The following is a 26,188-nucleotide window of genomic DNA, read 5'->3' as shown; positions in this document are numbered from 1 at the left end:
TCTTTCTGTCTGTATTTGCCTTCTTTTTCTCCTAACCCAATCACCTTATGCCGTAAAACAAAAATCCTCAGTCTTACTCCGCTATAATAATATTCTAAATGAGGAAAAGGGATTCTCTCAATTGTGAAGTATCTCACACTTGTTACTGGCATGTGTTCGCAATCACAATTTGAGAGAAACACTAATGTTTGAGCTAAATTTAAATTTTATGAATATTGGTATTTTCAACCGTATTTTAAACAAACCTTTGAGCATTTCGCCAATGAAAGTGTATGAATTTGTTAGTGATTCTTTCAAATTGTTGTAGTTTTAGGTTTAACTAGTTTAATTTTAATTTAGTTTGTAACGATGGGGCTGGCCTTAAAAGCCCCTTAAAATATTAAAAAAAATCTAAGAAACTTAAACAATAATATAAAAAAATGTAACAAAGAATATAAAAGCATAAAGGCCTCTTAGTGTGACTTTTTCAGTTAACTAAACTGTACGTGAAGTTGTCGTTTAGTAAGCACGGAAAAGGGAGCAAATTATTTCTGTCCCCTTCGCGTTCATATAAAATGACAGGCTTATGCGCAGTTAACGTTAACTTGAAAAATTACACTAGGGCCTCGGACCCCCAAAATCAAAATAAATTTCAACTTTGGGGGCCTGGCTTGTCTTAGACAAGCCAAAATTTAGAAAAGTGCATCAAACAAATCACACTCTGATGATCCTATGCCTAAACAGGCCTTGTCCAACAGGAACGAGAGGTAAATTGGGCGGGGTCCGAATTGAAAAGTCTTGCAGCCAATAATAGAAATGTCCCGCGCGGGGGCCCTCTTCATCTACGCGTAGATATTGAGCAGGAACCTTTTCCACAGCAGATTTTATGTAAAATGGCGCAGATTTTATGTACAATGGCGTATGAATCTGTAATTTAAAAAAGTAACAGAGTATAGTATGGCTTACTTCTGACTAGGTACATTATGCGAGTAAATTGACGTTGATTTTAATATTCAAACTGTAATTAGATGAGTGGTGGACTTGATAAAAGGTATTTGATTTTAGGTGAGAGGATTTGGTTGACGCTAGTTTGTAGGTACTCTATCGGCAAATATGCACTGTAATTATTTAGTTTATACTCTATTGGCAAATATATACCACAATTATTTGGCGTTCGGGATTATATTATACTGTGTTTATACACTGGGACGATGACTTTATGAATAATTATTTTGACTGTACGAATCTTCATTTCATCTAGCGCCTTATTCATGGTCGTTATTGCTGTGTTTCTCGTCAAGGTGACAAAACGACAATGTTTGACGGATGTCAGGAATTATTATTATTCGATGCCCGTCAAGTCTATTTATTGACATTTTTTATCGTAAATCGTGAGTGTCCTTAGCGGGAGGGACAGCATGAAGAACAGTGAATAAGATGCTTCAGATTGCATCGTCAATCAAAACATAATCAACAGTTAACTGCTAGCCTACCACCGTAGTTAGACAGCTGCACTGCCGCCGATCGCAATCATCTTTGATTGGCTGACACTCTCACTATTGGCTAAAATTCAGTAATAGGAAAAATACCACAGATTCAACCAAACAGCAATAGCGTTTGTATATCGATTAACTATATATAAGGATTAAAATACAAACCCGATCGATCCTGATCCATCTGCAGCGAATATTCTGCAAAGACTGATGCCCAATAAAGGATTTAATATGTCTATCATTGAAAATCACATCTGTATCAATATCTTCAAGCGATGTCAGCAGTTTTATCAGCTGAGCGAGGCCATTGCTTGAGACTCTTGAACGCCACAGTTCCAAATAACGTAGATATGGTAATCTATCAGCTAAAGCGCTGCAATGCTTGTCTTCGAACCAAGAGTAGCTGAGGTTTAGCTCCACTATGTGACATGGCAAATTCTGGATGAAATCTAGTAACGAATCGACGCGTACCTATAAATGATAAACATTACATTGAAAGAAGAAAAGAAATACTAAAGAAAGAAAGTGGGGGACGATATTCAGAGAGTTTATAAAAATTTATACTTAAATAAACAAGAAACTGGACTGCGCAAAAGCCTACAAAACATAATTGAACGTCAGTGCTAAAGAGTATACATACTAAAGTAAAATCTGTCGATTGTTAAATATGTTTCCGCCTACGAAGCACTTTAGCATTGAAGTTTAATTAATTTTTGAAGGCTTTTGCATAGTGCACTTTCGTTTTTATTTAATATTTAATCAATTTTTTATTTCAAGCATTTTTTTGAGTTTTTCGTAAATAATAACCTTATAATTAATTTATAAACTTATTCAACGAGGTTCTACTCAAAGAAGGATTTTGTTTTATCAATTTCACAACCAAAACGAACCTAGCGACACCTCATTTATTAGATGAACCTAATTTTTTGATACATTCACATAAACATTAACATATAAACACCCTAAAAACATTACCCTCCTTCTTGTGCAGAAAGGTAAAAAGTTGAAATGGGTATAGACAGGACATTATGGAAGAAAGTGATGAAGAGTAGACAGAAAATAGTAGTCAAATTAACAACATAAATAACGTAGGTAATTTATAATTTAAATAAAAACTTTACCATTCTCATCCCAGTAATATGCAGACGTCGAAGTTCCGTTAAGGTTGTCAAGTGGGATGCTCCTTTAAAAGTTAGTTGAACGCAAGAATATAATTGCAAGGAGGTCAGGCGTTTACACTGTGATATTGTCTCATACCTAGAAATATAGTAAAATACACAATGATTGAATAAAAAATGTATCTATAGAATTGAATGTATGATTGTTTGTTTGTCCTTTAAGTAGAATACTTCATCCGATTGCGATGAAGCTTTGTACAGTTGATATTGGGGCTTGCGGAAGGGTTTTCGACATAGTACCATCAACATGCAATAGATGGCGGGTGATTATTTCATACAAAACAGCGTTGCGCGCATTTCGGGTATTAGCTAATTGTAATTTATAAACAAATATTATTTATTGTAAACCACTATTGAGATTCTTTGACTTCATCATGGAACCCAGGTCAACACTTGTCATAACTGAGATAATTATATTTTAGGATAGTAAGCACATGATTAAGCCACAACCTAAAAAGTGAAAACAGCATACCTTCTATCTTCCAACTCAGAACACCTCAGAGTAAGCTCAGTCAAATAAATTGAATGATGTTTCAAAAATCTATCCATTTCATTACTCGCATAGTGCAAAGATCTACCGTACATATGAAATGCCTTTATGACTTTTTGTGTTTTCATTTTACGCAGGAACCCTGGAACCATGTTGTCATTCACGACTAATGAGGTAATGTTACAAGGAATAGGCGTGTTCCCATCAAGTCTATTATTTTCCGTGACTATATCCAGGTGGCGCAAATTGTGCATGGTTTCAACAATTTTGAGTTCAGTCTTACCTGCAAATAAGAGTACCATGTAATATTATTATTAATTTTAATACAAATACTAATAAAGGTTCTGTGGCCTAGTTGCAACAGTGCATAACAATCAAATGGGTTTGTTGAGCAACGATGGGCAAGTCAGTAACTGGATGGGCGACCAACTTTGAAAGATCGAATTTGGCCTTAACCTTTCTCATTGCCTCAGTGCACGTCAAGCCGCCGTTCTTAGTCATTGTAAATGACATCTAATGATAATTGTTAAAACTAAGAATCAAAGAATCTGGGAAGTAGTAACACACGATATTATTATGCCAAGAAAACCCTCTACAGTCTACACACTATAATATATTTTGAGTTCAGTATCATAATATTATGCAAGATTTGAAATGTTATTGCACTCAATCTTGAAAGTGAGCTTTCTTTTCAAGATTGGGGGCCAGAATCTCAAATTTGAATATTTGGTTAGGGGGCCTTAAATCTCTAAACTGCTTAGGTTTTATTGAATATTTTTTAACCTCTAGTGTGTGTACCTCTAGTGTCTTATACTAAAATCCTACAAATTATAAAATTTAAATAAGGTTTTATTACTTATTCAAACTTTATACTCAATATATATCTATGGTCTATTCTTTTATATTATTTCCCTCCCTTTGTAGTTTGTATTGTAAATTCATCAGAAACCTCTAGGAACACCAAAATATAGAATAGGTAAGTACTAAGTAGGCAACATTTACCTATACATTTTTTTAAATGTATTATCTATGTCATTTAAAAAAATGTATGTCTACTAAAACACTCCCTATTAATACCTACCAACGTTACCCCTTTCTATTATTATCAGATGTTGTCTAGGTACCTATAAAATAACATATTATTACCTATATCCTAATTAAAGTTGTATGCACTTGTATATTTAAGTATTTTTATTTTATTTTGTTAAACGACTATTGTGCCTACCTATTCAATAAATACCATTCAACTTTTATACCACGTATGTAATGTAATTGTATCATGTTAAGTAGTTTGTAATATTTTTAAGAATATTTTAAGTAACCTTGGTTAATAAAAAATATTATTTAGGATAGATACCTAAGGCATGGATTCATGGAAGTCTTGGAAGAATTAAAGGTCTTTGGTTTCAACTTACCCAAGACATAATGAGCAGAAATGGTCAGTTCTCTCAAATTTGGAATTGTAGCAGCTATTTGAGAAATGAGGGCCAATGGGTCTGGCCAAGTTGGAATGAAGCTTGTCACGAGCAAAGCTCTCAGACTTGGTTTTATCTTCACCTCGTCGCCGGGATCCATTAAATGCAGCACTAAATGCGATATTAGATGTTTCCACCTTCGACACACCTTCGAAACACTTATATTTAATAGATGGCCAGAGATATTATCAAAAATCATCAAGAGTATTTCGTCAGGAAGCTTATTAATTGTTGAAAAATCTTGGTCCATTTTCATTTCCATCTCACAACTTTACACTGTACTGTGCGCACTGTACCTTATAAAGTTTTTATTTTACACAAGATTTTCAGGCTCTTCTTTGATTGATTTCTGAATAATAATTAATATGAGTAAAATCAAGACGAAATAGAAATAAAAAATTACTTGCACCCGCAGGTCCTAGGGGAGATAGGGGAGCATTGGGCAGTCGGCAGGTTTGGGCACCCCCTCATTCCTCAAAATGTATTCTAGATATTTTTTGTTTTCTACCACAGCACTATAATTTAATAACTGGCAACACCGCTTATCAAAAAAGTCAGCTGTCATTTCACTTGGTTGTCAAATCACAGGCGCTACGGTTTGCAGCGTACAGAAGTAAGTATTTTGATTGTGATTTGAAGAAACATAACACAGAAATCTGCAAGAAATTGTAAGTATCTGTGTTAACTTCTTCTATTGTGTTTAATGAAGATTATATTTACCTGTCAATTAGGATTCAACATTTGATAAAAATAAACTTATTCAAATCTATTTGAAAAGTGAGGTTATGGGGAGCATTGGGCACGCAGGTAGGAGGGAGGTTTGGGCATGCCCAATGCTCCCTCTGTTTTTAAGTGTTTTTTGGTGTCATAATTTTGTGCTTTTTTGATATGCCTATTGGAATTGAATGGTTAATCATTTCTTTTCAGGACAATGTCCTTTTCATTATTTTTTAAAAAGCGACGTGAAATCCCTAAAGATGTTATTTTGCGCGCATTGGAAGAGGTTTCTAAAGGAGGAAAAATTAAAACTACTGCGATGAAATATGATATACCCAGGTCTAACCTTCAAAGATACATAAAGCAGGGTAGTGTCGTGAAAGATATTTTTTCTAAATTTATATCATCTCAAATACTCACGAAAGATAAAGAATAAAAAATTTCAGAATATCTTGTAATGTCGTTTAAACTAAACCGTAGACTGTCAAAAATGAAAGCACGCGAATTGGTTTATGAATACGCTGCTGCCATTGAAAAAAAAAAAATGCCAGATAACTGGACCAAGAAGACACTTGCATCCAAAGATTGGATAAGGGGATTTTTTAAAAGACAACCTCAGCTTTCGATAAGGACACCAGAAGCTACCAGTCTCTCACGGGCCACAGGTTTCAATAAGAAATATGTTGGAGATTTTTTGAAAATCTTAAAACTGTATATGAACGACATCGCTTCGGTCCAGTTTAAGAAATTAATTCGAGTATCGAGTAATTTGTGAGAATAGTCGATACTAGAATTAATTTCTTAAACTGGACCCTTTCAAGTAAAGGTTTTTATATAAACCTGTGAGGATGATACTGCCATTGTCGCAATTAAAATACCATAAGCCTACGTTGTCGTATTAGTTTAAAAATTGCGAAAAACCAAATTAATTTTGATTTCGCGGGCAGGCCCGTCTCATGCCCCTTAAAATATAAATTATTAAAATATATTAAGTCCAACATCGTGCATTATTGATTCTAAGTCACATTGTTTAATTTTTCTAAAGTCTATGATAAGAAAAACTGTTTGTCTTACAATTTTTATAGCAATGTTATGTATAATACTTAAGCATAGTAATATAGTGAAGCAATATCGTGCATATTAAATTCAGTGCCCAAACCTCCCTATAGGGGTGCCCAAACCTCCCTCCCAGCGGGAGGTTTGGGCACTTTGGACATGCGTTCGAAGATCTTTTGTAACTTTGAAACTAATTATAATACCAAAACTTTTCTTAGCAATAATTACTGCCAAATATGTGTGCTTGATATGTTTGGAATACAATTTTTAATAAGATAAAAAATAACAGTTTTATTAACATTTATGTAAAAAAGTGCCCAATGCTCCCCTACCTCCCCTATATGTTATTGCCTATTGGTCTGTGTTTGCGACCTGCAGCAATATATTATATAATCCTACTCTATGCCTGCAGCCACATCTTATTCGTACAGGGTTGATTATTGAATGAATGAAATTCGGAAATTGGGTCAAAGTTCAATAACCGACGAACGTAAGGTAATACCAGATAGATATCCGGGATCACAGAGTATAATATTAAGTCCGGGATTTCCGAACACTCCCCCATTCCTCATCCTGGCTTTTCGTTTTATTAGGTGTAATGAAATTGTTTTACTACATAAATTACATATGATCAAAGTCAATTATTTTGTCTTGGATTTCTTTTTACACGTAGGTGAGCTAATTTAGCAAGATAGGTTCTTTTCGATTTTTCTCCTCCGAGATTTGACCAGCTGATTGTCAATGTCAAAAGTTCAAACTTCAAAATTGTCAACAACATTTTTGAATTTTTGCTTAGCACGTCTTTGTTTGCATATTTTTGAGGTTTTGTTATTAAAAAATACTCGAATTGTGGAGAAAATTGATTAATAATTAGTCCTTTTTTCGCCAACAACAGCGAAAAATGCGATTGTTAACGTTTAGCATTCTCAAAAACTGCAAATTAAAACCTTCACTGTGTAAGATTTACCAGAATATTAGTGTTGATTTTTCCCAAAGTAAAATTGAACCTTTAGCTGAAAAATTACCAGGTAGAATTTTTTTCTATTTCTTAACTTTTAAAATGTAGCTTACAAAAGAATTCAATAAAAACCTTTGATAATTTAATTTCCATTCCATTTTAGGCGCCATTTCTCTTGCGTTAGGTCCCTCACTCATGATTTAGGTACCCTTAGATCAAGGCATGCCCCCTTTTCTATTAATCACATAAAGATTGACATTTACTCCCAAGGTTTTTTACTTAGGTTTTACAATAATTATTATCAGAATATGTTAGGAATAAAATATACTTAATATTTATACTTGATGTGAAGTCTGCGGATCTACACTTGACCAACTTGGTGCACTATGGCCAAACTCTTCTCATTCTGTGAGGAGATCCATGCCCAGTACTTAGTGATCCAGCCATAGGTTAATTGATGATGATGATAAATATAACTAAAGTAAGTAAAAGTAAAATATACTTTATTTTACTTAAAGATATAACAAATGTGATGTTTTAAGGCGCCCTATTAAGGGCGCCTTATCGCTAAAACAGCGATCTCTTCCAGATAACCTTAAAGTAGAAGATATGATAGAATTAAAGAAAACTAAAGGGGTGTACTAATAAAATAAAATAAATACACATAATATGTATGTATATGTACTTATATAATAATAAATTTACAAAGTAAATAAGAGGAATAGACAACAGATAAGGAATAAAAAGTAAAAACCAGCCAAGTGCGAGTGCGTACTCGGGTATTTTTTCCAACATTTTGCATGATAAATCAAAAACTATTATACATAAAAGTAAATAAAAATCTGTTTTAGGATGTACAAATAAAGCCCTTTCATATGATACCCCACTTGGTATAGTTATCTTATACTGAGTTTCTTGCTGGTTCTTCTCTGTAGGAAAGGCATTCCGAACCAGTGGTAGATGCTTTTGACGATTCAAAAGAACTTGTAAAAGTTCAATTGAATAAAAATATTTTGAATTTGAATTTGAAAATTAGAACACATTTTAATTTTTTTTTTTAAATCATGTAACCACAAATTCGCAGGTTTCATATTTATACCTGTACTTGTGTTCTAAGACCTACCTACCTGCCTTTCATGATTCTAGGTCAACGGGAAGTAGGTAGGTATAGGTTTCTTGACAGACAGACAACAAAGTGATCCTATAAGGGTTCCGTTTTTGCTTTTGGGGTTAGGGACCCTAAAAATAAATAAACACATCAATACATGTACTTATTTGATTTTTATTTCATATTTTCAGGTGATACAAGCTATATAGAAATACTACCATCTTGGAAACCAGATGAAGCTCCCGAGTTACGGCTTGACATCCTACGGCACATGCGCATCTTGCCTAACTTTGTAACTGAAGAGGAGGAGTGTGGTATACTTGCAGAGGTGGAGCCCCAGTTGAAGAGGATGCGATATGAATATGACCATTGGGACAATGTTTGTAGTTTTTGAAAGCTTTGCAATTTGTAACTGGACTAGCGACCCGCCCCGGCTTCGCACGGGTGGACATTTATTTTTCTATTTTCCGGGATAAAATATAGCCTATAAGGATTCGGAAGAATCCCTCTAAGTAATGGTAAAAGAAATTTTGAAATCGGTCCAGTAGTTTTTGAGCCTATTCAATACAAACATACAAAAATACAAAGGTTTCCTCTTTATAATAGTATAGATTGATGTATTTGGTGACTGATTTTTTGGCGAGTGTGGAAATTGTGTACAGCCATGGACGTCTACCGGTGAAGATGATGATGATTATGATGAAGTTGTAATATGTGGCAGGAAACTCTGATGACTTATTTATTGTATTATTATGAAATATTATGAAACTATTAAATACATGTGTATTATCCGATACAATGAACCACAAGCTTATAATCTGCCAAAACAGACAAATCTGCATGTATTCTAAATATACTACTTGATACTTAAATCTATTAGTACCTACTTGATATTTCACTAAGCCTATCCAAATTGTAGCCAGTTTTGTGACTAAAATTTAAAAAAAAAAACCGCCTAAGTGTCAGTCATACTCGCGCACCGAGGGTTCCTTACTGGGGTATTTTTTCTGACATTTTGCACCGTAAATCAAAAACTAAAGAAATACAATTCTGTTTTAGAATGTACAGATAAGCCATTTCATATGATACCACACTTGGTATCACTTTCGAAACCTTACTTTGAAAATTTAAACACATTTTAAAATTTTTCTGTGATATTACCACAAATTCACGGTTTTCGGATTTTTCCTTTACTTGTGTTATAAGAGCTATCTGGATTCTGGATCAACGGGAAATACCCTATAGGTTTTCTTGACAGACACAACAGAGGAATATACAACATAGTGATCCTATAAGGGTTCCATTTTTCCTTTTGTGGTATGGAACTCTTAAAAAAACAAACCCTCTTTTCTCAGGCCATCGAAGGCTACCGTGAAACAGAACGCGGCAAATGGAACGAGCAGAACGAGGCAATTATATCTCGTGTAAGAGAAGTTGCATTCGCACCAAATTCCGAGTTACTACCCTACGTTCACGTGCTAGACCTGGCCGCGGCTGGCCACATCAAACCTCATGTGGATGCTGTTAGAGTAAGCCACCTTTATTGAAAAATCCTATACTCTAGTGGGTAAGAAGTCGCCGCGTCGCACTCCTTTTTGGGAGGTTTGCCCCAGAAAGGAGAGAAAGACACAAGGGACAATAGTAAGAGAGAGCCAGCGCGTGCCAGAACTTCGTTATTTTATAAAAGCTGGAAGTTTCTAAGAACTTTAAACGCGTCTGGCGGGGGGTTCCAACGACGTGTCTGGCACTTGGCCAGCGTGGTAGACTAGAACCAAAACATTCTCAGAGATGATATTTAATTTTTTTTTGAATTTTCCTTCAAGTGTAGATGGAAAAACTTTGATAAAATTATATTTTTTACGTTATATATTATATCAAAACTTATTTTCAGTTCTGTGGCGACACAATAGCTGGGCTGTGTTTGGCGTCGAGTGCTGTGATGAGGTTGACCCACGAGAAGAAGCCCCACCTGGCCTTGGACGCTCTATTGGAGCGCAGGTGTCTTTATATCATGAGGTATGCTAGACCACTCTTCTTTAGCACCAAACTTGTGGTTACACTACAACAGGTTAAGTTCGAGTCGGACTCGCATACGAAGGGTTCCATACCATCAATAACACGTTTTTAGGGTTCCGTACTCCAAATGGAAAAACGGAACCCTTATAGGATCACTTTGTTGTCCATCTGTCGTGTTTGTCAAGAAAACCTATAGGGTACTTCCCGTTGACCTAGAATCCTGAAATTTGGCAGGTAGGTAGGTCTTATAGCTCAAGTAAAAGAAAAATCCGAAACCCGTGAATTTGTGGTTGCATCACAAAAAAAAAAAATTGAAATGTGTTCATGAACAAAAAATAGTATTTCCAATTTTTAATAACTGTACCAAGTGGGGTATCATATAAAAGGGCTTTAACTGTACATACATTCTAAAACAGATTTTTATTTATATTTATGCATAATAGTTTTTGATTTATCATGCAATATGTCGGAAAAAATACATGAGTGCGTAACCCTCGGTGTGCGAGTCTGACTCGCACTTGGCCGGTTTTTTCTAACCTAAAAAAGTCGCAAAATGTTGCATATGTGCCATTAAACTTTTATCTTATTTCACAGTGGTGTGGCTCGGTACTCGTTTTCGCACGCAGTGCTGGGGGGCGAGCATAGTGTGTGGAGAGGAGAGAGGTTGCCCAGGAGACGGAGAGTCGCCGTCATATGTCGCGAGCAGCCCCGACCGGAGAACAGACAATAGTATTACTAAAATAGATAGACTATTCTTCTAAATGTTAGAGTATTCTCATCTTTTTCTTACCAATGTAATAAGAAAAGGACACACAAACTTAATATAATTTAGAAATGTCAAACCTCGTGACTAGGTGTCAGTCTTGAGTTTTAGTAAAGAAGTTAGTCTTCAATTTCCTTTTCTTATCCGACTGCAGCGGAGCCCAAAGGAGAGTTATTGCAATATTAAAAAAAAATGCAGATTCTCTTCTAGTTAAGAGAAATACATCTGAAACGATGCCATAGTTTATATAAATGTCAATGATATTTTTAATATAATTTGTTATTGTTGACCAAGAAGTTGTTTCCTTTTACCCCAAATATACTTTTTTAGGTTTCCACAGTAGAAGGAACCCTTTGACTTTTCTCAAACTTAAGCTTCAGTTAAAACGAGACGGTTTCATGTCAGCAGTTAATAGTGCTGTCTCACTTTAATAGTGTCTTAAGTCTAAACAAAGTCAAAGTGCACTCTATAGATCTACACCTAAGAGTTCCTTCAGGAGACACGAATTGTTGTGAACAACATCCTATCCTGCCGGATAGCCATCCTGGGGACTCACAGTATTTGAAAGGTCCATCCGTTCAAAAAGGTGCAGAGTTTGCATGTTTGAGAAAAGGGGCTACATTTATCCTGAAAAATCAGAGTCCCAGAAGGTTTTTGAAATCCAAAATCCACGCGAACGAAGTCGCGAGCATCATCCAGTGGTAAATAAATAAAAAAATAACCATATCTTACTATTCATATGTATTTATTTATCTTTTAACTATACAATTATGACTATTATAAAACTCCTTTCAAAATCTATTTTGAAAATAATAGAAACTTAAGAAAAGACTGTACTAAGTTTGAGATAGATCGAAAAATTACGGATCTGACATACAGTAATGAAAAGAGCCCAAAAAAAATTTCAGAATAAAAAAACCTATAATAAAGAAAAGCTATTGCTAAATCTCTTCTAGGGCCTCCATCTCGAGGTATTCCACGTCCGCCTCCAAAGGCTCGATGCCGTGCATCCTGCTCAGGGCCTTCTCGATCTCGCCGCCCTCCCAATCCGCCTCCTCCTGGAATGGAAATCAATACGTACACTTATACAGCGTTATTGAGTTCTCTACCTCAAAAAGGTTTCTTGACAGACAGACAGACAACAAAGTGATCCTATAAGGGTTCCGTTTTTCCTTTTGAGGTACGGAACCCTAAAAAATTAAAGCTATACCAAGTGACGGCAAAAATACCGCCCCATATTTTTTGATAGGTCTAGGTAGGAGCGCGCTTGCCTAGAAGATGCTTAATCGAAGGTGCTGAAGATGACAAGAAGATGCTTGAAGGTTGTACTTGTCAGGAGGCTGGAAGGTCCCTAACACGGCAATCTAAATCTATTATATGTGTAGTTTACCTGTGGTGTTTCCCGACGGTGCACTCTTGCATGGCGTTTCATTGCTGCCACCGATCCGAACCTGTTCAACACCAAGTATTGTGATGAGTTTTTTTTTCAATACTTTTGTATACCGCACTATCACACTAATATTATAAAGGCAAAAGTTTGTGTGTATGTATGTGTGTTTTTGTTACTTTTTCAAACAAAAACACAAAAACTACAGGATGGATTTGGCTGAAATTATAGATAGATAGCTGGAGATAAATTATACCCTGGATTAACGCATAGGCTACTTTTTGCCCCAGAACATCAAAGAGTACTCACGGGATTTTTAAAAACCTATGTACACGCGAACGAAGTCGCGGCCATCAGCTATTTATAAAAAAATTGGTTGTCTGTAAAGTCGGTTTACTGACGATAGTTGAACGTGACAACAAAGGCCGATTGTGCTTCTTTGTCGCTCGTTCCGCGCTCTCGCTTGCACTTCAAGCCTTACATGGAACGCCTCAGAGCGAGGTAACGCCGCATGAGTCATGTTTTTTCGTGCGTGCAGCCGGCTCTATCGAATTATAAGACGTTGTCACGTCAATAATAAAAAATTCCACCAAGTAAATTGAAAAAAATTAATAAGTTCACGATTTTGTACAATGGTATGGAACTGTACAGCACGGACTTGTACTTGACCATTAGCCATGTTGATCATGACTAACATTCCGCTTTCTCTTTCAACTAAGCATGAAGCTTGTGCTATAGTGCAACAGGTGGGGTTTGAAGTTTGAACCGCCGATTTCAGTCCGCTCCTTTAACAGTTGAGTTATCGAGGCTTTTTAAAAGGTGTAAAGGCATACATACGTTCGTCCGCACTGGTCGCAAGGCACGGTGGCGGGCTGCGCGACGTCTGCGGGCGCGGCAGGCTCCGGGATCTCTTCCCCGGCGTGGCATTTGCGGATGTGTGCCAATAAGTCGTGCCTGGAATCATTTTGACATTACTTGATGCTGCGGCTACATTAAGGTTAACGTCAATGCCCAACAACGCCATAATTATCGCAATAATCTCACTGATAATCAACGCGTCAAACTGACTGGCCACAATTGAACGGCCAATAATCATCATATCAATAGTCATCTAATGCCAATTGAATTGAGGTTAAAAATCATTTGTCTGTCTTGTGTAAAAAGAAGAGTCCCGACTCACTGACTGACTCATTTACGCTCAGCCGACCCTTAGACCTATAACGCTGAAATTACGTACAAACATTCTTTTTATAGTATAGACAAGGAATATAGAAATTCTCACAGGATTAGGAATAAAGAGGATCTATATTTTCGTCAAAAGAAGCAGCGGGGCGATCAATAGTAAGTATTAAAGAGGTTAATTACCTGGTAGCAAATCTCAGTATACACGAATCATAGCCACAGACGAACCGGTCCGCCTGGCGGTGAGTGAGCGCGTGCGCCGCGAACATCTCCGCACTGGGCAGCACGATAAAGCACTGTGCACACAGAAGCGGCGCCTGGCGCGCGTGCGAGCGACGCGCGTGCGCGGCTAGCGTGCTGCGCGCGCCGCAACGCATCTCACACACTGGGCAAGTCGCGCATGTAGACTCGTGGCGACGCATGTCTGCGCTGCTCTGAGGAGATTTTTTTAATACATTAAACTGGATAATGTATTCTTTTGCTGTACAATATGGACTTACATAGAGTCATTGTTTTTTCGTTTACAGTAAGGACATGTTTGAGCTGCTTTGAGAATGTATTATACTGCATTTAACAACTAGTTAATAGCTTACTTGCACTATTAAAGTGTGCATCTTGTTTTTCAGTTTTTTCAAACAAAACCATTGTCAATGTATATTTACAGGCAAAAATACTTAGGTTTACCTGAAAAATATTATTTATGCAGTAAACACTGGTCATCATCGTCATCATTATCATATGATTACCACATGCCACGGTCTTGCGCCTTCCAAATCCAGCAGCTCCATGTTTAGCACCATGGGACCTCAACATCTATCATTTTTTTCAACTATATGGCCCACCCATTACCATGTCAGTTTTGCAAGCTGTTTAGCTATGCAGGTTACTTTACTTCTCTTATGAATCTCTTCATTTTCGATTTGATCAAGTAGAGAAACTCAAAAACACAGCTCTCACCATCATCCACATCCAAGCTTTCTTATGAGACATGGGCACTGAGGAAGTCAACAGGTAACTAAAACTATTACCTGGAAAGTAACATTGCACAGATTGCACACGAGGCTCTGTGCTAGCGCCGCGTGTAGTGTGGAGTGGTCCCTGAGAGCGTCCTTGCTGGTGAACTGCGCGCCGCAAGTCCAGCACGAGTGGCGCGCGCCGCCCGGGTGGATGGCGATGTGTTCACGGTATTCACTTGCATGCTGGAAATTGACATTTTAATATAACTATAAGATAACATATTTTCAAAAAAACGCACATCACAAAAAAGTTAGAGGTGCATGTCTGGCAGACCCAACCTCCCGAAGAGACTGTGCAAATCTTTATCTGTTATGGCTTATTATACAATAATAATGCTTACCTGAAAAGAAAGAGGACAAATCGAACACTGATAAACACTATCCCCACATGCATTCCTTGCTTTCTCCATATCCTCGTCATCAGCGGCCGCTGCCGCAGCTAAGGCATCTTTATCCACCATAATTATATCATCTTGACTATAAACCCCTCCGGAATTAGCACTCAGACCTCCCACAACAATGAAAACATCAATCTTTTGCGTCAATTCATGAAGTTTTTGACGTAATGCACGAATTTTCTCGCTTAACGGAGGCGCTGTTCTGGTGCTTAATGCTGTGCTAAATTCGTAAGCTTCTAAGGCACGACGGATGCAACTTGTACAAAGCTTACCTTCGGGTAAGATCTGTAAATAAATAATTAAAGAAAAATTATAATAGGTATAAAAATCTTAGTCTTATCCTATCTCAATAATATTTTAAATGTGAATGTTTTTACTCCTTCTAGTAGGTAGTTGTGGAATAATGGACTCTTCTAGTAGGTACCCAATAAACCAAATCCGAGTTTAGAGTACAATAGGTTAAAGTTGGCGGCATTTCTTGCGACTAGTACAATATTAATTAATATAAGGCAAAATGTTACCTTATTGTTATTTAAATGCAAAAGCATAGTTCGCAAAGGCACTGGCATGGATTGTGAACCGGCGTCATGCTCCTCAGGAGTTAAAAGATCTCCGCCGCCGCCACAAACGGTGCAAGTCTCCGACTCCAGTTCCTGCTTGATAACTGTTGAAGCCATTGTCTTGTTATCATAGGTAACTGCTGTATCGTGAGTGGCAACTATTTTACCATTGTTTCTTTTAATTTTCAATAATAATCACAACAAAATTAATTCATATTTGTATGAAACAAAACAATTTTTGTTTGACTGACATTGACATTTGCTACAACTTTGCCACTTGTCTGACAGATTAAAAAAGTTTTTTTTTTATAATGATAAGTAAGTTAAGTACAAAGACATTACACAAAGACATTACACTTGTAATGTCTTTGGTTAAGTATCAGTTGCACAGAACATAAAAAATCGGTAATAATCGCAACTTTTCTTGAGCATTGATAGTGTGTACGTGAACTTATCCATAGACAATAGAGCTCTTTATTTGCCGCCATCTTTGATTAATAATAAAAACTAACTAACTGTCTCTGGTCGCCCGCCATTGTTTGTAATTTCAATCGAATTTTAGCGTCGCAAATTTTTTTTTTTCATCTTTTTGCATCTGGGGATTACCAGATATTATTGAGTATTTCTTCAAATCTCAAGAAACTTAATTAATTAAAATGTCGATCGGTGTGCCTATTAAAGTACTTCACGAAGCTGAAGGCCATGTAGTGACCTGTGAAACTAATACCGGCGAAGTGTACCGCGGTAAACTGATAGAAGCCGAAGATAACATGAATTGCCAGATGACGCAGGTTACCGTCACGTACAGGGACGGCCGGGTAGCTCAGCTGGAGAATGTGTACATCAGAGGGTCCAAAATCCGTTTCCTAATATTACCTGACATGTTAAAGAATGCTCCTATGTTCAAACGACAAGGGAACAAGCCGACCGCTGGTCGCGGTAAAAGTGCTATAATACGAGCTCACGGTTAGTTATTGTTTAATTGCTGCATAAAAGTTTGTTTACAAACAAATGCCAACATTGTCTCGAGTCATGACTCATAGAATCCAAGAACTGAGAACTTAGCCCACCCCACAAGCCCGATTGTCACTATCGTATATCCTCTAATGTCAAAACTATAATAATTGATCACTGGCTTTTATTACCTACTCAAAAGTCAAAAATTAGTACTTTCTATTAATCACATACTGCAGAGCTTTGGGCTCTAGACTCAAAAGTATTGACAATAATTGTGACCGATGGCTAAACATGCTGTCCAAGGTGTGAATGAAATGAAAAGGTCATAGTCTACCCATCCTAGACTGATTAGGGTCAATGTTGCTTACTCAAAGCAATCGACAGTACAAAAAATAGGTTTTCACTTTTCAGCTATTATCAAAAAATTTAGAAATATTCAAAAACTGATGCATTCTAAAGAAATCATTTTTTAGCGATAACTGAAACTATAGTTTCTTGCTATTTATGCAACACAAGCCTCAAACAGCTTGGTGATAGCCTTGTGGTTAATGGTCATATGTGGGGGTTGGGTGCTCAATCCCAGGCACACGCCTCTACTTTTTCAAAGTTGTATTTTAAACATAACTTGCTTTAATGGTGAAATAAAACCTGCATGTCTGAGAAGGTTCCATAATGCTCCCAAAGTTGTCTGATGTCTGCCAATCTGCACTCGGCCAGCGTGGTGGACTATGCCCTAAACCCTTCTCATTCTGAGATATCTGTGCTCAGTAGTGGCTGGCAATGGGTTGACGATGCTTCAGCTACTTTAAATTTCTTGTTTATTGTTTCAGCGGCCGGTCGAGGCAGACCAGGCGGTAGAGGGGGAGGACATCGCGGCGGCTGGCAGGGGGGCTCTGGACCTTCCAGACGATAATAATATATCATGACTTACGTTTAATTCCTCCTAATTTTACTATACTCCATTATTAAGATAATTTAAGTACTATGAATAACAATATCTAAAGAAATGTAAATTAAACTCAAAAATGGCACCACATGTGTAAATCATTTAAAAATAATAGCAATGAATAATATACCCAATATGAACTTGAAGCAACAAAAATTCTCTATGTAATTACTAATTGTGCTGTATGTTGGTAATAATGGTATGCATTATGGTTCCAAAAAAGCTGTCATTGTATGAGAGTTATATATTTCTTTAGATATTGTTGTTCATAGTTTAAGTATAACTATAGTATGATAGTATGTATTGCAAGGACTCAAATAAATTGAAAAAACCCAATTCACAAGTTCAAAATAGAAAAATCAAGGTCTTGGCAAGGATTTTAAAATTTAATCATGCTTTTTTTTAGTTTATTAACATAACAAAAACAGTACATGGCAAGGACTATGTAAATTATGGAAAAAATTGTATGTACTTGAATATTTTTCCTAATCATAAAATATGGTTTATCAGAATGGATTGAAACTCTTAATTCATTGTGCTGGATAGTGTTTTTGTAAAGTGATTTTTTTCAAAAAGCATACTATATCATTAATGTTTTAGTTTCCATCCAGTTTTCATTTATTTGATACATTTCTGGAGTATTTAAATATAAGTTGTATGTAAGTTGAGTGCTACTGTGCGATTTGTGATAAGGTTTTAATAAATAATAGTCTCAAGTATGAGAAGTTTTTTATTTTTCTTACATTTACTTTTTTCTTACAACATAACATTCACTCATTTATGTACTTATTTTAATTAGATAAAATATGTACATCGAAATTATCATTAGGTACCTACCGTAATATATTTTGAAATAAAGTTTCTCACAATAATAACTGCATTACCTTAGAAATTTATCTTTCATAATCATTTTATCTTAAAAATATAAAAAATCTTCTTGAACAATATGGTTATTACGTATTATTATAAAGAATCGTAGTAAATCTATTTTTTGTAGCATGTGAAGAGTGGAGAAAAAAAAAATGTACAAGTTGATGAACTTTACATTCAACATTTTGCTTTGTCAGGTACTTTTTGACTAATCAAGCTTCAATTATTTTATTTTTTCTTAAACATACTTAGTATCAAATGCTCCATAACTATTTAAACTCAAATAGATTATTGCTAGGGTAGGTAAATGGCATTAGATGAAACAAATATTTTAAAAATTACCTCGCTGGGTCATTCGTAGTTCATATTTAGTTATTCAAAATCTAACTGATTTCATACCTACCTGTTGGCGTCACGTAAAAAGAGTTCGAACAGTAGATTTGGTGTCTGCGCGTGGGTGCTGTCCTAATGCGCGTAAAGCAATTAGTAGACAGAAGAACCAATGTGCGGCAGAATAGCCGTCGTCCCTCTTACCACCAAATATATCGATTGTCGATCATAGAGAAGGTTTAGCCTCATAAAAAAGTTCAAATTAGCGCATTGTAACAAGAGTCGCTATTTGAAATGCAATGTAGTGCAATTATTCAGGTCATACAGCGTTGCAGTACACACCATACAGCCTATATCGCGTTTTCTTTTGACTCTCATTTTTAGACTTATCTTTTGACTCTCATCTTTTGACTCTCTCTTATCTTTTGATACTCTTTTATCTTTTGATTCTCGTATCTTCTGGCTCTCTCTCTGTCTCAAAGTGAACCCGGTCTGATTAAGGTGGACGGCTACGTGACGCCAACAGCAACCATACATCTATAGAATCGACATGTATTAGACACCATTAATTAGGTACTTACTCTTCTCGTCGGAATTTTGTCGTCCGACCTAAAAATTCATACTAGACCTATTATAATAATCCTTAGTCTGGGGTTAGTCCTATGGATTTAGGGTAAGGCGATCAGCTATTGTTGCCATTGCACTGTGTGGGGCATAAATCAGTCTTGTCCAACGCTGGCTTGTTGTTGTTGGGCTCTTCGGCGGGGCGGCTCCACAGCGCAGTCAGCTCCTTGTACAGCCTCTGTGCTGGCAGCTCGACCAGCAGGGCAAGCGGAAGCGCCGCCGCGTACGACACTACTGCTACGCCGAACCACTCGAAAATCTACCAATGAGATAATTAACGTTTCAAATACGAGTAGTTATAATTATAGTCACCTAATTCCTTTGCTTTGGCTCGTCCGGTCGGTTTACTTAGAGGTACAGATTTCCAGTGAATCAGTGTGCCGCTGTGAGACAGTCTGTTCGCCAGGGCGTTGGAATATCGACACTTACGGCGTTCTGTCTGTCGAGCTGCGCAGGCGCCAGTCTGGCAGCTAGCAGGGACTTGTTGAGTGGCATGTGCAGCAAGAGTGCCCCGAACGACAACCGTGCCAGCACCGTGCCGCTGTGAGACAGCCATGTTCGCCAGGGCGCTGGAATATCACAAAAAACTTTAACATAACATGTGTCGAACATAGTGAGGTCAGCACCGCACGCGCCAGTGGCGATAGCGCCGCAACGCTGTGGCTATTGCCCAGCGGAACATCTGACACAAGCTTGAAGGTACGTACACTTGAGCCCGTTGATAGCACCGAGCAAGGCGAGCGCAACGAACACGGTGAACACGGGGCGCTCCAGCGCCGCAAGCGTCGCCGCGGTGGCCCTGCTCGGCGGCCCCTCGCCCAGCGTCAGCGGGGACAGCGCCGCCCACCACAGCGCGGCCGGCGCTGCGGCTATTGATACCCAGCGGAATATCTGTGAACAACACCATGGATTGAAGTTTTTACATTGGCATGTAAGTACGCAGGAAAGAGAGAGGTGGCGAGAAGGAAGAAGTCATGGCTACGAAACATAAGAGTGGAGTGGAATAAAAACAGTATAAACGAAAGTTAATCAAGATCTTTGCTTCAATTGTTTGTATCCGGTTCGAAGGACCATTTTTATGGTATAACATTTAAAAGAATTAAATCTATTAATAAATCAAACTATATCATTCCCTTTTGACAAAAGAATTGTTTTTATTTTTCTTTATTTCTTATCCTATTTGACGTATTCATTAAAACCGTACGAGGTTGAACTCCCAACAGAGAACTAAGTATTCCACAAAAGACACACATAACTTGTGCTAAGCCTTACGGTCCCGTAGTCGGAAAGTTCGTAAGTGCAAACAAATATTACGTATAAGTTATATGAACGGAAACAGCAATCTGAACATAGGCATATAAATTGCATAAATGAACTACAATTTTCCAACATCGAGGAAGTGACTGCAAGTTCATCATGGTTACGCGACGCTGCAATAACGGGGTCGGTATGTTTTTAGGGTTCCGTAGCGGAAGGGTGCCAACGGGGCCCTATATGCCGGAAGGAAAAGGAGAAAAGTAAGAAGGAAGGAGAAGAAGAGGGAAGATGGATGGGTCATTTAATTATTCATTAAACTAGAGGATTTTTAACGATCCCATGGGAGCTATTTGATTTTCCGGAATAAAAAGTTGCCTATGTCAATTGCAGGGACGCAAGCTACCTCGGTTCCAAAATTCATGCAAATCGGTTAAGCGGATGGGTATTTAGGAATCCTGTGGGAACTCTTTGATTTTCCGGGATAAAAAGTAGCCTAAGTCCATCCCCCGGATACTTATAAGCTAACTCTGTACCTTTCGTCAAAATCGGTTAAACTGTTGGGCCGTGAAAAGGTAGCAGACAGACAGACAGACACACTCTCGCATTTATAATATTAGTATGGATTTTGGGATAAAGATACGTATCTGAGTTTTGATTTCATCAGTAAAGTAGTAAATGTTGATTATGGACTCATAGCAAGTAAATAGCTTGGAGAACGTAATGATGGTCGCAATAATTTATTAACATACTAATAGCAGATTACAAAAACTACATTATGTTAGGCAGTAGTGCAACGCTAGGTACCTTAGAAGTTTCCCCAATAGGAACACCTACATAGACTGCGGTAATTGCTTGATCGAAGGAGATCTGACATCCGCGTGGCGCAATTATCTGGTAGGTACGTACCTACTTTTATAAAAATAAATTATTCAGTGAAAGTCTAGAATTACGTACTAAGCTAAGGTCCCTAGTGGATGTGTGTGTTTGTTTGTAAGTTGGTTGTTCTTTCAATCACGTCGCAACGGAGCAACGGATCGACGTGATTTGCACGGGTATTTGACCTGGGGAGTGACATAAGCTACTTTTTATCCCGGGAAAACAAACGGCTCCTATTGAATGGGCATTTTTCACGCCGTTGCTTTCAATCATGTACCTATTGTAGGCGACAGGTCGAGATGGCAATCGGGGTATGAGGCAGGGTGTGCGGGGCGTCCCCACTCCGATTGCCATCTTGACCTATCGAGTAGGTACCTACTATAGCAACAGAGCAATGGGCCCACGGATTTTTCGCATGAACATTATCATGAAACCTGGAGAGCTAAATAAATTACTTTTTATAACCTCTGGTTTACTAACTTAATAATAATCCATTTAGTGTACCTAGTGACAATAAATATACAACAGCTATGTTCGTAATTATACCCTAAGGAGTTTAGTAACAAAATACTTAATTCCTCTGTTAGTAAGTAGGTACGTAATCAACAGAAGGAATTTAGTCCTTCGCATGAATTTTCCCATCAGAGAACCATCCCATCCATCCTATCAGAGGATGCTGTTGCTGCTTCCACGGACTCTAGACAATGGCAAGGCTGTTCTCTTACGCCAGATGGCATCAAAGCCATCAAAGTAATGCAACGACATGTTATCTTAGTTTCCCAACATAAACGGCAGTAGGAACTTAATTGGTTGTATCACAGGGGATCTGGCGTCCGCATTTCATAACAACTGGTACTGAAATAGGTACTAAGTGAAAGTCTAGTTACGTTGCTAAGTGCTCACTTAGGTCCCTGGTGAATGTTAGTACTTGTACCTATAGATAGGTAAAGTAGGTACCTAAAGTAGGTCAAATTTGAAAAGGATTGGCCAACATGGTGCTAGGTACCTACGCCACGAAGTTTATTGTACGACTGAATTGCAATAATATAAAGTTACAAAAGTTGTCTTTATGATAGAATTATAAGTTTAGTAGGTAAACCTAGTAGGTACCTAGAAAATTGCAATCTTTGTTAGGGTTTCGTACCCAAAGATTGCCGAAGAGACTCTATTACTAAGCCTCCGATGGCCTCTGCTGTCCGTCTGTCTGTCAATCTGTCAGCGGGCTGTAATCTCATGAATTATCATAGGTAGAGATCTGAAATTTTCATACATTGTGATTTTTTATTGCCGCTATATCGAAGAGTAATAAAAATTATATTTAAAAATATGATGTGCTGGTAGAAAAGGTACAAAAATATTTTCAAAAAATAGAATAAAAACCGACATCAATAACCACAAACACTAAAAAGTAAAAAAAAAAAAAATAATTTAATTCCGAATATATTACGTATTATACAAGCGTTAATGTAGTTCTAAAATAACTTTTTTGGAGTCAAAAGTCAAGCAAACAAACAATAGAGAAAAAAAATTTGAAAGGTTTAATTTGGTAACTAATGTAGTTTGTAGGTAAGCTTTCCTAGTCTCAAAGTGTTTCGTATAACGGTTGCGCGTGCGCAAATTATGCACTTTACGCAGTAAATTGCGTGCGGTTACAGCCAGCTGCAGTCTTGCAATAATTATTATTATCTTTAATCTTAGGAATAGGATGAATGTTAGATATAAATAGAAATACTTAAGCACCCACTTAAATTGGTACCTCTCTCAATTGTGCGCTTTTTACCTGAAAGGGCAAAATACCTAGTAATTAAAAACCTGTAGGTACCTACAGAAACAGTTTCTACTCAGTGCTACTAAATTTAATGTATCCAAGTATTTTAAGATACATCATACATTCAAATCTGTTCTGACATTTAAAAGTTATGGTGGAACCATGTGGAACGAAGAAACTCACGAACACACACAATACGAAACCAGAAAAAAAAGAAATATTATTGAATTATGTATTTCAAAGTGAAAAGTCATGTATTCAAATTGGGTACGATTGTACACTTTCTGATTGTCAAACAATGATGTAGTGGTGATAATTAATTACGTTAACTTAAAACTAAAGCTATGATTTAATTAAAAATTACTTGAACTAGACGTAGGAGTAGGTTATCTGATGATCACGAAGTATTATGACGTAATTATGACTTTCTATATCATTTTATCTTTTAGACTATCTATATTACATATAATAAAATTGTAGAAAAGTGGTGTCTGTACAATGGAAATATATAAAAAAAAAGTAGCAGGGGTTGTTATTATATCGATGCCGAACCCGAAATTGTATTTTTTTTTGTCTGTTTGTCTGTTTGTCTGTTTGTCTGTGTGTTTGTGCACGCTAATATCAGAAACGGCTTATTCGATTTAGATACGGTTTTCACTAATATATTGTAGTAAGTTTCACTTAGCATTTAGTGTTTATTTCATGTCAATCGGTTCATAAATAAAAAAGTTATGTCAATTTAAAGAATCACAGCGCCTCGCGCCTGAGCGTCCGTGGCTATATAAAGCGCGAAAACTATTCCACGCGAACGAAGTCGCGGGCACAGCTAGTCTTAAATAAATAAATAAATAGTTTTACTCCAAAGAGGCTTCAGCCGTCATTATTTCAATCCATCGCCTGGCACACTACTGAACGCGGCTTTCAGAATGAGAAGGGTTTAGACTTAGACCATAGTCTAATTGGTTTGGACCATAGTAAACAATTTATGAGAGCATTATGAAGATCACGAGGCATGCAGGCTTCCTCACAATGTTTTCCATTACAATTAAAGCAAATTATATTTAATTGCTAAAAGCGGAATATACATTACGAAATTTGTGGCAGGAAATTAGTTTTACGACATTAATTAGGTACACTATCAATTGCACGTGTAAACGTCTAATTTCATGATGCCATGCATTACGAAATTAGACTATTGATAATGAAATTAATGTCGCGAAATTAATTTCGTGCCACTAATCTAGTAATGTGAATTCCGCTTTTAAATGCACATTTAACTCTGAACATCCCAGATACGTGCCTAAGATCGAACCTCCATCGATCGGAAAGCTAACGTCTTAACCCTAGGCTATTACCTCTGGGGCGCCAGCCAGGTAACCTCCCAGTGTGCCTGGATGCTGCTGGTCCCTTTTGGATGCGTCCGAGGGGAAGAGCAGTGTTCGGGCCGGTGCGCCCCGGTAACATGGCTAATAATTTCTCTTCGGAGATATTGTTGGCTAAGGCTAATGACCTGGCAGGGGGGGAGGTTTCTCCGCGTGTCCCTCTGCCTAGCAGAGGGCACAGTGGATGAAGCGGAGGATGGGACGCGGGCGACGTGCGCGTCCCAAGGTCGGGGGACGCACTTCGTTGGTGCGTCCCGGAGGTGCGTTGATGGGGACCGAGCAGGTCCCCGGTGGAGGGTCTGCCTCGGCAGACGTCGCTGGCTGGGTCGCGGTTGTTTGCTTCGGCCGTTCCCGTGACCCAGTCGCCAGGCGACGCGCAGTAGCGCCGCTGGGGTTTAGTGGGTATTCCGGTCGCCTCTCGGCCGGCGAGTCCCACATACCCTCCCTCCGGGGGGGATGCGTAAATGCATTCCCCAGCGTCAACAAAAAAAAAAAAAAAAGGCTATTACCTCTCCCGCTGGCTCATTTTAAATCTAGAATACTTACTTTGCTGTCAGTGATGCGCACTGAAGCCCTCGTCAAGGCGTGGTGGAGATGTGCCAGCAGCAGACCAGCCAGCGCGCCCGTGGCGTTGCCCAGGGGAGACTGGTAGAGCACGTTGAATGATGTGTCACCGTTGTACGCGAGACGTACTGATCTGGAAGATAAACTACATTTAATATACTATGACGATAAAATTGATTTTTTTTCTTACACTACACTACTCTAACCCTAAGAAAAAAGTTATTAGTAAGTATAGCGCTCGCTCTGTTACTAATTTCGAAAGTTTTCTGAAAACATTTTTAAATTGAATTTCGAACGTTTTTTGTAAACATGACGTTTAGTGATTGGTTGGTGGTACAAAATGGTTAGCGCCTACTGAGATTTTTATCATTTGTTTCAGATTACGTAACAGAGAGAGATGAATCGGCATATTTTTTTAAGAAGTTTTTTATAAGAAGTGAAAAATTAAACGAAATAAAAAAATTAGAAAAAAGCAGCGTTTTTCGGAAGCCCATAAAATTTAAGTAAGATGAAATGAAATTCCACTCACTCTGGTCGGTGCACCACATAAGTCGGCACAAGATGCCAGACGTAAGCCAGAACTAAACAGATCACCGTTAGAGCTGCAAACAGGACGCCCAGAACTGGCACTGCGAAGCGACGACCGCGCAGAGCCAGAGTCAGGGCCAATGCCACAGCGTACAGCTGCATGTCTGCTGCTAGGTACCTGCGGGGAAAAAAATAAGCAAGTCTGCCCTAGGTATCACTAGATGGTTTTTTTTTAATTTATAGACTAGCGCTTGGCTGCAATCAGACCCGCTGGCAAGTAACGTTGCAGCCTAAGATGGTGTGCGCTTGC

At 37.7% G+C, this 26,188-nt stretch overlaps 5 protein-coding genes across 7 annotated transcripts in view; 2 read left to right on the top strand and 3 right to left on the bottom strand.

Annotated features, from left to right (window-relative positions):
- Nucleotides 1-329: 329 nt before the first annotated feature.
- LOC123870654 lies at nucleotides 330-5,013 on the bottom strand. The gene is made up of 5 exons (XM_045914000.1): nucleotides 4,556-5,013; nucleotides 3,123-3,423; nucleotides 2,594-2,729; nucleotides 1,638-1,943; nucleotides 330-906 (listed from the first exon to the last, which is right to left on the bottom strand). Exons 1-5 carry the CDS (start codon nucleotides 4,875-4,877, stop codon nucleotides 694-696), a joined length of 1,278 nt encoding a protein of 425 aa, XP_045769956.1. The 5' UTR covers nucleotides 4,878-5,013; the 3' UTR covers nucleotides 330-693.
- A 2,138-nt stretch (nucleotides 5,014-7,151) lies between these two features.
- LOC123870656 (alpha-ketoglutarate-dependent dioxygenase alkB homolog 7, mitochondrial) lies at nucleotides 7,152-23,886 on the top strand. Of its 2 annotated transcripts, XM_045914005.1 has the most exons (7): nucleotides 7,152-7,416; nucleotides 8,646-8,833; nucleotides 9,810-9,983; nucleotides 10,346-10,470; nucleotides 11,065-11,212; nucleotides 11,940-11,951; nucleotides 23,865-23,886. In XM_045914005.1, exons 1-5 carry the CDS (start codon nucleotides 7,290-7,292, stop codon nucleotides 11,198-11,200), a joined length of 750 nt encoding a protein of 249 aa, XP_045769961.1. In that variant the 5' UTR covers nucleotides 7,152-7,289; the 3' UTR covers nucleotides 11,201-11,212; nucleotides 11,940-11,951; nucleotides 23,865-23,886. The 2 variants fall into 2 exon arrangements, with proteins under 2 accessions (XP_045769961.1, XP_045769960.1); XM_045914004.1 differs by lacking the exons at nucleotides 11,940-11,951; nucleotides 23,865-23,886 and having other exon boundaries at nucleotides 11,065-11,217.
- LOC123870655 (zinc finger protein 836-like) lies at nucleotides 11,977-16,028 on the bottom strand. 2 transcript variants are annotated; one of them, XM_045914003.1, is made up of 8 exons: nucleotides 15,738-16,028; nucleotides 15,160-15,501; nucleotides 14,831-15,001; nucleotides 13,986-14,236; nucleotides 13,458-13,574; nucleotides 12,624-12,684; nucleotides 12,153-12,291; nucleotides 11,977-12,007 (listed from the first exon to the last, which is right to left on the bottom strand). In XM_045914003.1, the coding sequence occupies exons 1-7, from the start codon at nucleotides 15,891-15,893 to the stop codon at nucleotides 12,175-12,177; spliced, it is 1,215 nt and encodes a 404-aa protein (XP_045769959.1). In that variant the 5' UTR covers nucleotides 15,894-16,028; the 3' UTR covers nucleotides 11,977-12,007; nucleotides 12,153-12,174. The 2 variants fall into 2 exon arrangements, with proteins under 2 accessions (XP_045769959.1, XP_045769958.1); XM_045914002.1 differs by lacking the exon at nucleotides 11,977-12,007 and having other exon boundaries at nucleotides 12,133-12,291.
- On the top strand, nucleotides 16,293-18,394 carry LOC123870657 (small nuclear ribonucleoprotein Sm D3). The gene is made up of 2 exons (XM_045914006.1): nucleotides 16,293-16,742; nucleotides 17,564-18,394. The coding sequence occupies exons 1-2, from the start codon at nucleotides 16,433-16,435 to the stop codon at nucleotides 17,644-17,646; spliced, it is 393 nt and encodes a 130-aa protein (XP_045769962.1). The 5' UTR covers nucleotides 16,293-16,432; the 3' UTR covers nucleotides 17,647-18,394.
- The window catches only part of LOC123870967 (O-acyltransferase like protein-like), a 19,910-nt gene continuing 13,233 nt past the window's right edge, over nucleotides 19,512-26,188 (bottom strand). Inside the window, exons 8-12 of the mRNA XM_045914484.1 lie at nucleotides 25,880-26,056; nucleotides 25,333-25,483; nucleotides 20,211-20,394; nucleotides 19,933-20,072; nucleotides 19,512-19,762 (exon numbers count right to left, since the gene is read on the bottom strand). Of these exons, the coding sequence (XP_045770440.1) occupies nucleotides 19,562-19,762; nucleotides 19,933-20,072; nucleotides 20,211-20,394; nucleotides 25,333-25,483; nucleotides 25,880-26,056 (853 nt within the window). The 3' untranslated portion in view covers nucleotides 19,512-19,561. The remainder of the gene's footprint in view (nucleotides 19,763-19,932; nucleotides 20,073-20,210; nucleotides 20,395-25,332; nucleotides 25,484-25,879; nucleotides 26,057-26,188) is intronic.

The sequence above is a fragment of the Maniola jurtina genome, chromosome 13 (assembly GCF_905333055.1).
Source record: "Maniola jurtina chromosome 13, ilManJurt1.1, whole genome shotgun sequence".
Classification (NCBI taxonomy): domain Eukaryota; kingdom Metazoa; phylum Arthropoda; class Insecta; order Lepidoptera; family Nymphalidae; genus Maniola; species Maniola jurtina.
This window is presented reverse-complemented; position numbering and strand designations above follow the sequence as displayed.